The sequence below is a fragment of the Tachypleus tridentatus genome, chromosome 6 (assembly GCF_004210375.1).
Source record: "Tachypleus tridentatus isolate NWPU-2018 chromosome 6, ASM421037v1, whole genome shotgun sequence".
NCBI lineage: Eukaryota > Metazoa > Arthropoda > Merostomata > Xiphosura > Limulidae > Tachypleus > Tachypleus tridentatus.
In genome coordinates this window covers 135,769,856-135,782,810 of record NC_134830.1, presented here as the reverse complement: position 1 = coordinate 135,782,810, position 12,955 = coordinate 135,769,856, and the positions used below count along the sequence as shown (strand labels likewise).

Sequence of the window (12,955 nt, the reverse complement as noted above, 5' to 3'; positions counted from 1 at the left end):
AGAAACATCTAACTTATAATAATTTCATTCCTGTAGAATGTATGATTATCTGTTTGATAATGCATTATGAGATGTACAAGGCCATCGAGATTATCATGGTCCCTGGATAAGAATGCAACATCTCCAAATTAGTTTTTGGAAGGGTGTTACATACACACACACACAAGTTACTTAAGATTTGGTTAATGTTTGTTTAAACATTTCATACTGATTTAGCACATTCCTTAGCCTTTTTTGCAACTTTTGTGGGTCCTGGGGTAATATTATTTGTCTTTCCACCCTTCTAGGGTGCCTGGAAACTTTGTTTACAAGAGCAGTGAAAGTTCTCTCATCTTTATAATTTTATTCCTCCTTTCATTATGCAACATGAATGATTACAACCATTCAGTAAACCTACATTAATAATAACAATTTTTTGTCATTTTTAACATGTAACCAAGGAAGAAATTACTAAAATATCCAACATATTAATGATATTTTTACATTTTTTTAAAATTAACACCAAAAGCTATTCTGATTATAATGAAAGGTATTTGCTATTGTTTTAACCATAATTTTTTATTATAATATGTATAGATATTAAAATTAATTATTCATTGGTATTAAACTAATTGCTTTTAGCCAAACACAAAATAATTGTCTTAGTTGCATAATGAATGAAAGAAACTTGTTTGTTTGTTTTATTATTTGGAGCCAAAAGATATTTATCTACAAACAGTCTCAATTATTACAGTTCAAAGAAAATAATAATTTTAGAATGGAATTCTATTAAAATGATATATACTATAGTTGTGGAATATAATATTTTGTTTGGCAGCATAAAATCTGAGAAGTGATGAAATCAATATGATTTGTTGATAACTAGAGCTGTAAAGAAATGTGTTTTTGTTTTGTTTTTCCGAATGATTCTAATAACTAAGAGATATTCAAATTATTGGAACCTTGACTACAAACAGTAGGTTTTAAAATATTTTTGGTGTTAACAACATGTTTGTTAATGTATTGGAAAGCATGGGGTTTGGGCCAATATAAATACCATCATTATTATATTTAGTTTGTTTCATTTTACAGTAGGTTTAATCTGAATTAGAAAAATAAAAATTTAATTGTTAATTAGAATTAACAACTGATTTTAAAATATTTCAAATAAATTGTTACAAATGATTTGCCAAAAAAAATTGGAAAAGGTATTTCATTATGTTTTGTTTTTCAATGAATAAAGAAAGATTTAAACATTTCATTTGAAGAGCAAATTCATGTTGTATCTTTTGTTTTTACAGGCAATGGCTGCAGATAAAAGTGATGAATGGTTTGCAAAAAGGGAATATCAAAAGCCCAAGCTTGAACATATTCAGGAAGCTAACTTGACTTGAGAGAATTTGAGGATTTACATTAATTATGCTCTATTTTATGTTAACAGCTTAAATGTTTTAGGAAAATTTGTGTTCGTGTTTACTTATTATAAAAACGTTTACAATGACTTAAAGGAAAAAAAAAGCTCTGAGAAAATATCTGACCAGTTTTGCTCAGTCTTCATTTTGTTGGAATTGGGTTATTTAATGATGTATTTCTTATGTCTTCCAAAAGACAATGGAGCATAAATGTTGCATATGCATCAGTGATAGATTGATATTTTTTTGTAAGCAGCTTGCATTTGTTTAATTTTTATATGATTTTTAGCCCAATCTTTTTGTGATGATTAATAACAACAACTTCCTATTTGTACCATTAAAAAAATCATTTCATACTCTTTATTCATTCCTTTAAAAAACAAAAAGTAATACAGTGTCCGTACATAGTAGTTAATAATAAAAAAATAAGCATGTCATATTACTTATTACATTTAATATTTTTTGTTCTATTAAACAGTTGTTGTGACAAATAATTAATTTTTGGCTTGATTCCATACTTAGATACAATAGATAACTCGATGTGGTTTTGCTCTCAAACAGACAAAAAAATTTGTCCTTACTTTTTAAACAATATGTTTCAAAATTAATTGATTAATCTCTATTAGTTCTTTGTTATTTACAACAAAGCAGTCATTTATTCTGATTGCACAGTTTACAAATGCACAATTAGCTAGTTAAAAAAAATAAAATAAAATCTTAATGCTGATATAACATGTGTGAAAGGCATTTTATGAGCTACCTTTTGAAATTTGTTTTAAGAATTACTCAAACGAAAGTTATATTTGATGCATCAATTAGATATAGGCCCGGCATAGCCAGGTGGTTAAAGCACTTGATTCATAATCTGAGGGTTTGAATCCCTATCACACCAAACATGCTTGCCCTTTCAGCTGTAGGGGCATTATAATGTTACATTCAATTCCATTATTCGTTGTTAAAAGAGTAACCAAAGAGTTGGTGGTGGGTGGTGATGACTAGCTGCCTTCCCTTTACTTTTACACTGTTAAATTAGGGACGGCTAACACAAACAGCCCTTGAGTAGCTTTGTGCGAACTTTAAAAACAAACTTCAAATATGACTGTAGATTTGAACTTCTGTAATTTAGGATGTCTGATGAACAGGTGTCTAAAATTGGTTTAAATACTAAAATTTGTAACATACAAAAAAAATGTTTGTAGTTTGAAGCTGAACACAAAATTGTATTCTCAAGATGGTTGGTATGGACATTAAAACTTTAATTAAAATAAAGTTCAGAACAATGTTTTGACCTTCTTAAGTCATTCTCAGGTTAACAAAGAGAGTTGTCATCTTGAGAATACATTTTTATTTCAGGTGGGTTTCTTGTCATCACAATAGACTATTTGTGCTCTGGCCACCATCGTTATCTAAACCTGGTTTTTAGTGTTGTTAAGTCCACAGGCATACTTCTGTGCCACTGGGGGCAAATGTTTGTAGTGTTCTGTAACATGATTTTTATGTCCATACAGCACAGAAGAGTAAACATATTGGTTTGCCCCTGTCCATTTGTCTTTGCTTATCTTGTGAACAGATATCTCAAGATTAGGTGGATTTTCACCAACTTATACAACAGATACTATATGCAAATTGCTGGACTAATTAACTTTTAAAAGACATTGGGATAGTAGTTATTTCTTAAACACAATTTGCCCTTATTAGTTTACAATACTGTACTTAATAATTGCAATAATTATAATAGTAACTACCTGTAATATTCTGACAGATGAATTTAGTTAACCAAATATACCACATTTCAAAATTTTGCTGAACTCAGGCTAACTTGAAAAGCTCAGAATACATTAGTGAAACTGGAATACTTATACAAATGTGTCCTATGAAATCAAAAGTTAAATAATTAAGTATACTTTTAATTAATTAAGAGACTTTTGTAAATGGACATTATTATTCAATTCCAACAAAATGTGTTATTTTTTTAAATTGATTCTTCAGATATGTACACCGAAACTGTTTTTACAGAAAGAGATATAAAAATGTTACTCAGTAGTTTGTTTTTCACTCTGTATTAAGTTAAAATTTTTTGAAGATAATCTTAAGAAACAGGTTTTGCATTATTTTGTGTTTTGACCAAAAGTTAAATGTTTAATTCATTTACAAAATCAAAACCATAATTCTAGAATTACCACACCTCATAAGCTTTTGAAATACATTTTCTAAACTATTTGAGTGCCTAGTTACTTAAAGGTCATGTAAATTATTTATAAAAGAATACCAATTATTATTATCACAATTATTACTTAAGAGCCATGTTGTATTTCACACAGAAAATAAGTGATTTCAGCCAGTTTTGTTTCTTGTCGTTTTTTACACTTGCTGTGTATTGATTTAAGCAGCTTATAAATATTTCATATAGTGGGACATCCTGTATAATTTTTTAAGGCTGATTAGAATATTTCAATGGGATTCATACATTATTTCACAGTTGTATGGATATATTTGCACACATAACACACCTGAATTGAAGTTTTTGTCAAGTAAACAACGTATGGTCAGAGGATACTTTAAAAAATTATAACTCAAAAAGTAGGATGAACACCATCCTAATTTTTTTGTAGATCATATTCACAGATGTTAGAATGTATGGTAAAAATCTGAAAAGGCTGAATAACTTGTGACATGGTCAAACTGTGGCCAGAAGTAGGGCTAGTTTTAGCTTAATCATAAAAAGTTGCATGCAGCTAAATTTTGTTACAGGAGATCTAACAGACTTTTAATTACAATTTCTGATTTATCAACTGATATGTTACAGAAAATTAGAAAAAAAGAATTCAGCTTTGTATCATATTAAGTCTTAGAGCTATGGCTTATTACATAAACCAATGTTTTTTTACAATTTTGGGTTTTCAGGTGATTTTACAGCCTTACTATGAAAATCCTAAGAGAGATAAACTTAGTTTGAGACCATTTTTGAATTTTGTGAGATTAATTCAGTCAGTGTAGCAAATTTCAGCATTCTACCACCGTTACTTTTGCAGCTTTAAGCAGTCAAAGTTGCCCAAGAATGAATTCGCCAAAAATAAAAAAAAATTAACTAAATTTTACAGGGCTGTAAATCAGAAACTATTAGAGATATTGATCTAATCTTTGGCAGTTTTTCATTATATGGGTAGATGAGCACATGTGAATTTTTTCAAGGCATTCTGAAGGGATCACCTGGAAAATATGGATGATTTGACATGGAATGACCCGTAGGTAATACCCGTTCCTCTCGGGGCAAGATATTGTCACTGCCAGGTAGACAAGGCTACCAGTTTTATCTAACAGTTCAAGAAGCAATGAATCATACATCAGTCATTGAATACTGCTATTAGAAAATTAGATGAGTCCATACAGTGCTTGGCCACTGACTAAGAAGAGTGCAATAAAACACTTGTATTGAAATGTGTGGTGGTTATCCAAGTTCTTTCAGGGCTGGTATGTTTCTGTCAGAGTACAAGACAAGAAACAGTGTTACTGTTTGATACAAGAGTGACCAAAATACTCGTAGAACTTACAATACATCATGTGCTCCCAGTTAACATGAACTTTGTTCTTGTAAATAGAAATAAATTGGATGGTAGTGGAGATTTTATGCTTCAACTATATCTATGAGGTTTTGCTTATAGAATGAAGTTAGATGCCATTAAATTTGGTTCTGGCATCAGCATCCTAGGAAAGGATGTGCTGCAAAGCTTATTGGTCAGTTTCATCTGTGCAACAAGTAATTTGATCAAACGTTCAGATAAATCCCAGGAACAGTGGACTTTACAAAATGTATTTGAAAAAAGAAGTGACAGTGTCCCATGTACACAAGTGGTGTTCTGTGGTTCACTACAAACAAAATCAATGTATTGGTGGTGTGTGATGAAATTATAGAGCCCACACATGGAATAGGCTGTTTCACATCAAGAGAGCATGTAACATTAGCTTTGGCAGTTATTTATATGAGAAGGTATGAAGTCACAATGTTATTTTACAATTATGAATGACTGATTGTTGAGCTGCAATGTAACATTAAGTTTGAAAATAAATATTTGAATACCAACACATCTAAGATTGCTAGATGGATATTCTGCAGAAAATCTAGACATGGTGCAACTAAGTCAAATAAAAGTCACAAAACATCAAACAGATGATATAGGTGATACATACCCAAATGGTTGTCATTGCAGGCTTCCTTGGAGTAGTAGGGATGTAGCCAGTGCTCAAGTACAGTAGATTTTAAAGAATGAAATTGTACAACCTTCAATAGAAACTATCAAAGAAGGAAGTACACCCAAGTTTTGTAAATAAGTAAGTGCACATGGCAGCTCCCTCCCATTGACACCTTTCCACTTAATAAAACAACTAAAACCAATGGTGTGAGGTTGATATCAACCTGTGATCAGACAATAAGTATAATTTTTTTGGTTTAACATTATATTACTGGGTGACTAGACATCCCAATTTTGCCAGGACAGTCCTGTTTTTTGATAGTTTGTCCCAATGTCATAAGAAAAGGTATTGGGATACACAAAACATCCTGCTTTTATTATAAGTCATAAAACTATCACATTGAATCATGAATATAATAGGCCTTCTTGACTTCCTCTGTTATAACACTTTCTTGTTGTTAAAGTCTCTTAGAAATTTGTCTGTATAATTAAAATAACATAATTTTTATATTACATTCATTTTTCATAAAAATATGACTTAAAAAGTTCCAAAGTAATCCTAGAACCTAAAAGTAGTATATTTGAAAATGTTAGGGATTCTTAACTAATTCTTGGTATGAAACAGTCTGTTCTCAGACTCATTGACCAAAGTGAGTGATTAAAGATTTCTTGTATAATTTCACTATTTTTTTTTCATTTATTTTGTGTATATTGCCAAAAAATACAGTAGCTGAAATTATTTTAAAAACAATGCCAAAGTTAATATATTTGGTCAATAAACAGGTAAATTAGATAAAAGTTAACTTACTTCAAAGCTGTAATAGCCATTTTGAAATTAATGGCGAGGGCTGGACTACCCTGGGTTTTGGTTTGAAAATCTGAACACTCCATGTATTACTAATGGTTTGTGGCTAATTTCTTCCAGAATGTCTCACTATTATCTGTATTTTGATAAAGTGAAGATGCACTTCACATGAGAAATATGAGGAAGCATTACAGTTTCTAAAGTGTGTTAGTAGAAGCTCCAATGTTGACGTATTCATGATAAGACTGTACGGTCCTGTTTGGTGCAAGTACTAATAATATTGGAATCACAGCAGTATGGTGATAACTGCAATTACTGATCTGGCAAATGCTGTTGGAAATACAGTGAAATAATAACTTCGAGAAACCCCTATTTTCAAGAGCGAACAACGTTTTGACCTTCGAAACGTTGTTCGCTCTGATCAATAATTTATATAAGTACTTCCTATTTTCATTCGTGATGTTAAAAAACACGTAGGTTTAAGATGTTTTTATAGAAATAAAATAGAAACCATGTAACCCAAGTGCTTTTGGAACCCTTCTCCTTCAGGGACAAACTTCAGTTTACTATTTTCATTAATATCTGAGAGAATGTTTCAATTTCAACAATGAAATACTCAACACATAGGGAATTTTCACACACAAATAATATTAACTGAAACTTGCACTACATCTGAGAGAAAACAGGGTTTTACTTGTTTATAGGTAAGGATAGTGCACAATATTTTGATTTAATCTAATCAAATTGATTGAGTAGGTGAAACTATCAGTAATATTTGAAATTCATGGGCAGTATCTTAAATATAATAACAAGTATAAACTTCATGTATTTAGCATTTTGTAGTAAAATATTTTTAATCCTGCAAATTGAAACATTTAGTAAATCAAATGGTTATGCAAATATTTTCTTGAAACTGTAATAGTACAGGGTATAGTATAATTTGTGTGAAAGTGCAGGCTGTAAACATACTACATGGAGGTGGAAAGTAACACTAACACGTTGAAACTTTGTAAATCTCATCCAAGCTAGTATGAAATTTCTAATTGCAAAATGGCCCATCGGGAAAGGTAATAAAAATGTTTAGTGGGTTATAAATGCCAAAAGGAAGGGTTGGCAATTCCTAACCTGAGTAAGATCACATGTGTAGGATCTAGTTTAACAGAACAGCTTAATCACATTCTTTTCTCAAAAGAACTGGACACTGTTTATTTAACAACCAGACACTAGTGGAGGGGATAAGCTGATCTGGGTCAAAGGGTGAGCATCGTAAACATTGCCATGAGAATTGTAACAGGGAACAGCACTGCTGAAAAAGGTTAAATGGAGACACAATAAATTATTTAAGTTAGAAACTCATGGGTACCAGAGATGTGTGTTCTACAGATAATTACAGCATAAGCATCTGTAAAACCTGTATAAGTGACTTTAGCAGGGTACTCCATTGATTACTCTGTTTCTGAAGGTAATTTTTAGAGTGGAGTAATGGTGATAACCTAGGTAGCCTTTTGATCAAATGGAATTCATCCAACTTTGCATTCCTTTCCAGATTTTACTCTTTAAGATAGAGTAATTGAACACTTTTTATTACCTCATCTTCAAAAAGCCACTTCTGTTTTCATATCATATTGTGTGTTGAAGCCTTCTTTCTCAAACTGCCATGGAATTATGATGTTTCAATGACAAATATCAAATTAGTGTCATGTTTTTTTCAACAAAGAGCTGACCCAAGTACATTCAGATCCAATCCAAATATCTGACATAGTATAATGCATGGATAAAGATGTATTTCTCATCTAGCATAAAATACTTTCACTGTGTCAGTTGTCAGGCTGCCCTAGGAGTTGCTAAAGCTAGAAGGCTCCTACACACTGCAGACCAACCAATGGATTTTACGTTCAACTTTGATGTGCAAGTGGCAGCAGTAGCAGAGAAAGTAGTGGATCCAATCCTGCTTGCAGAACCAAACTTTTAAGCAGCCCCAAAAAGATGGATGTTCCTGGTGCCTTTGTTAACCAATGTGAGGAAGAAGTCTTGATAGTCTACAAACCCACAAGAGCCATCAATCAAATGTTTATTTAATGGGTCCAAGAACACCTTACAAAAGTCCTACTAAATGTGCAATCATCTTTGAAAGGACCCCAAAACCCAGAAAGATGTTTCCAGAGCTGAAATTCAACTCAAGAGTCAGCTGGGCTCTGGAAAAATTATTTGAAGTTTAAAAATAGGAGTCAATCTCTGATTATGGTGATCTTACTAGAGACCACCACCAATGGTAGAAAAACTTCCCATTGTATCTAAATAAGTTAGACAGCACTATCAGCCTTAGGATCAACATATTCTGCAACCCTGAAGTATTAGATGACTAAAGATTCTCTAACTCAGTGGTGGTGAGTTCATCAATGTACAAGAGAATCTGTGGGACACAAAAAGCAAATTGCAGAACTTAAACCCACTCTTAGGAGATTACCACAAAATGGACAGAAACTTAGACCTTGTGCAGCCAGAGGGAGGACTGTTTGTGTCAAAGAAACACTCCATCCTCCAACCAACTGGAATTTTGATTATGTAATGGTTTTCTTTGTTTAAGGGTTGCAACGTCTGTGTGTCATGCAAATGTTTTCAAGACTGAGAAAAAGTTGATGTATTTCTTGACTAGAATAGGTAACAGATTTTATTAGTTTTAAAATTACTTACTGGATTCAGGCCAAGCCTAGTATAGGGAAGAGAGAAAAATGTTACACATATGAATGTACTATGTATGTCTGTCTTCTTGCAATATTACGGAATTTATCTTCAATTTATCATTTATTATCTACGTGTGCAACTGTTACATCACATGTACTAAAGAAAACTGGTAATTTCATTTCATTGCAACTGTCTTTTGTTCTATTGTCGTTCTCATAGATAATAATAGTTTTGCCTAGGAGAATACTGTTGAATGTTGTTTAAGGATATCAACAGTACTGCTCTTCAGTCCTAGAGCAGAGTAGAATCTGTAGCTTCATCTATGTCGAAATGAGAATGACCAGCATCATGGTAACATTTGTGGCCTGGGTAAATATGATGTTTCTTGTGAACTAAGAAACATTGAATTAGCCAGTCTGAAATAGATATTAAACGGTCTAGGTACTAAGCATTTTTATAAGTTAGGAGCCTCAAGCTTTTTATTCATATCAAGGGAATCTTAAACTAAAAGAGTTTCTGAACCAATGGTTTAATACATGGATTCGGTTTGAAAAGGATTAAATGAAAGTGATCGTCTCATGTGAGTAATAGAAATTACACAAACATGTTTATGTTTTCGGCTTTTATAATAAAGATTGTTAATTTCATGTTTCACATGGTGTCCAGTCTCTTTATTCCATTTACTTACAAGACTCAATTATTCAGAGTTTTAGTATTACTCTGTAATCAGTATCTGAACCAAATATCTTGTTGTTAAATGTACCTATCCCAGGTCTATAACATTAATTCATTTTTATCTGGATATATGATACATTTAGATGTACTATCTTTATGAATAAAATTATTTGGAAGTACGATGAAAAATGTAAAAATAACAATTTATAGAAAATCTATCTATCTCACAAATGACCGAAAATTAACTTAGGTGGCATATTTTTTCTTGCTTTTGTTGGCTTGTGATCCAATCCAATAGTTGTCTCACTCTAGTAAGTTGAAAAATGTTCAATTACACATGAATTCCTAATCCAGTACATTGACATAACGTTTTGGGACAAGATGAGACCCGTTGGTCCACCTTGCCTGTTCCACACTCTAAACTAAATTAACTTTAAAAAACTTAAAGCCACCCCTTATCGTTCATATACCTATCAAGGTTTTTCTTAACTTACTGCCTCAACATCTGAAAGCAACCCATACTAAAGGCCAAATACTCTGTTAGAAAAATAAAACTCTCTTAGATAAAGATGACTCCTACCCTGCCAAAATTTATACTTTTGTCCCCTAGTCTTACTATTCTCACTGTTAAATATAAAAAAAAAACAATATGAATCAACACTATAAATTTCCTTTTCAATATTAAACACCTCAATCAGATCAACCAAACTCTTCTTTTTCACAAAACATTATATTTGATAATTTCGACTTCACATTGCAGTCTCTTCTCTTGTGATAACCTCTCCATCCCAGACAACATTCTAGTAACCTCTCTCTCTGAACTCTTTTCAACAATTCTTTGTCTTTCCTAAGATAACAAGCCCAATAATGAACCCAATGCTTCAAATGTGGCATAACCATTGACCTCTACAATGAAACTATGACCTCTTTAGACTTGTATTCAATACTTATGTAGATACAACTTAAAATCACATTTGCCTTACCTCTAGCAGCAGCACACTATTTGGATAGTTTTAGAGATTGATCAGTCATGACACCAAGATCCATTTCTTTCACTGTTAAGGTTATTCCTCTCCAAATTGTATTTATAATTCAAACTATAATAACCCATAGGCATTATCTTGCATTTGTTATAATTAAAGCATATCAGCCATTTATTTGTTCAAGTCACTAGATGATAAATCAACAACATCCTTTTCAGAGCTAACAACACCAAAGACATTAATGTCATCTGCAAATTTAAGTAATTTATTGACTGGAAACCAGATTCAAAGAACACGAAATGTCACCTTCACACGTTTTCGAATATTGCAGATCAAACAAACACGACATAACCGTAGAAAACACCAAATTCTAAATAAAGAAAAATACATAAACAAACACAAAATTAAAGAAGCTTTACTTATACAACAACAAAAGCCCAAAATAAACCAATACAAAGGAACACCTTTATACAGGTATTAATAAATATAATCCAACATCTAATCACGCCCTCTACATTCCTACACTCAATTACAAAACCTCCTTCAAACATGTGGTCAGCTACCGGTCAGTTATCTGTTTCTTTTTTTTGTGAACCTGACGATGACCGATGAAGGTCGAAACGTTGTTTGCTCCTCTACATAGTGCTATCTCTATTCATACTATCCGTTTTTTTACATATACGAGGGCTGTTCAAAAAATACGCGGACTGTTTGAATTGCGCGGCTCAGTTGGTTCCAGGGGAATCCGCTTGGCGTCACTAGGTTCGCACAGATCAGCTGATTACGACGCCATTTCCCGATTGCAGATATCTTCATTTGTGTATTAGCTACGCGGTTTTAAGTGAAGTGCGATTTTTTCGTTTGGCGGATTTCAGAATGAATGACCTGAAGGAGCAACGACTTGCTGTGAAATTTTGTGTTAAACTTGGAAAATCTGCAACTGAAACTTTTGCTATGCTTAACACGGCTTACGGTGATGTTGCTATGAAGCGTACGGCATGTTTCAAGTAGCATGAACGTTTTAAGGATGGTCGACAGTCCATTGAAGATGATGAGCGTCCTGGACGTCCTTCCACGTCAACTGACGACCCACACGTTAACAAAATCAACACCCTGGTGCGGGAAAATCGACGTCTGAATGTCAGGGAGCTTGCTGAAGAGTGTGGGATATCAGTTGGAACTTGTTACAAGATTTTGACCGAAAAATTGAAGATGCACCGCGTTGCTGCGAAATTTGTTCCTCAGAACTCGTGAATTTTTGGCCAAACACTCGATCACTGTTCTTCCCCACCCCCCTACTCACCTGACCTTGCTCCTTGCAATTTTTTCTTGTTCCCCAAACTCAAAAGACCCTTGAAAGGAAGAAGATTTGAGACGATTCCCGAGATTAAGGGAAATGCGACGAAGGAGCTGGAGGACATTACAAAAGAAGCTTACCAGGACTGTTTCAACAAGTGGAAACACCGTTGGGATAAGTGTGTGCGTTGGGGAGGAGAGTACTTTGAAAGGGTCCCAGACCTGTAACTTCTAAATAAAGTACATTTTGTTTCATGACGTCAGTCCGCGTATTTTTTTAACAGACCTCGCATAATAGTTTTAACCACCTGGCCATGCCGGGCCAGCATGGAGCAGACAGCGTCATTTGTAAACGTAAGCAAATAATAATCAATACTTTAAGACGCTGTAAGTCTTCAAACTAACAAAAACATTAAATAAAATATATATATTGTTTGTTTGAAGTTAATCACAAAGCTACACAGCGGGTATCCAAGCCTGGTGTTTAGTATTGTAAGTCCGCTGCGCCACTGAGAGCAAAGAATAATAAAAATATATATGTCGTTTATTGAGTGGACATTGAATTATTTTCACCAGGTAATTTGAAATAATCCTCTAACAAAGAACAATGTCTCAACAATATATTATTTTTGAATGATACGATTGTGTATTCGATAAAATTATCTGTTGTACTTTCAGTTCGTTTTGTAATATATACTACTGTCAACTTTAAAAGTTCTACTGTTTTCTAATATATCTGAAAATACTTTATATGTGACTAAGATCTCATTAATAATTAATATAAATGTATTATAACTAACAAGCAGTGTACTTGAATGGTGTGTTGAAAATAAAAATTAGTTTTGTGTGCATTTGTTTGAATTCATTTCAATTACCGTTTATTAATGTACAGGGAACAAATTTAATGTCCATCTGGCGTCCTTTTTAAGA

At 32.7% G+C, this 12,955-nt stretch overlaps 1 protein-coding gene across 2 annotated transcripts in view; it reads left to right on the top strand.

Moving 5' to 3' along the window:
• LOC143253755 (uncharacterized) overlaps positions 1-3,732 on the top strand; it is a 70,623-nt gene extending 66,891 nt beyond the window's left edge. For both annotated transcript variants that reach the window (XM_076508074.1, XM_076508073.1), the window contains one exon: positions 1,281-3,732. In XM_076508074.1, the coding sequence (XP_076364189.1) occupies positions 1,281-1,373 (93 nt within the window). In that variant the 3' untranslated portion in view covers positions 1,374-3,732. The remainder of the gene's footprint in view (positions 1-1,280) is intronic.
• The last annotated feature ends 9,223 nt before the right edge of the window (positions 3,733-12,955 follow it).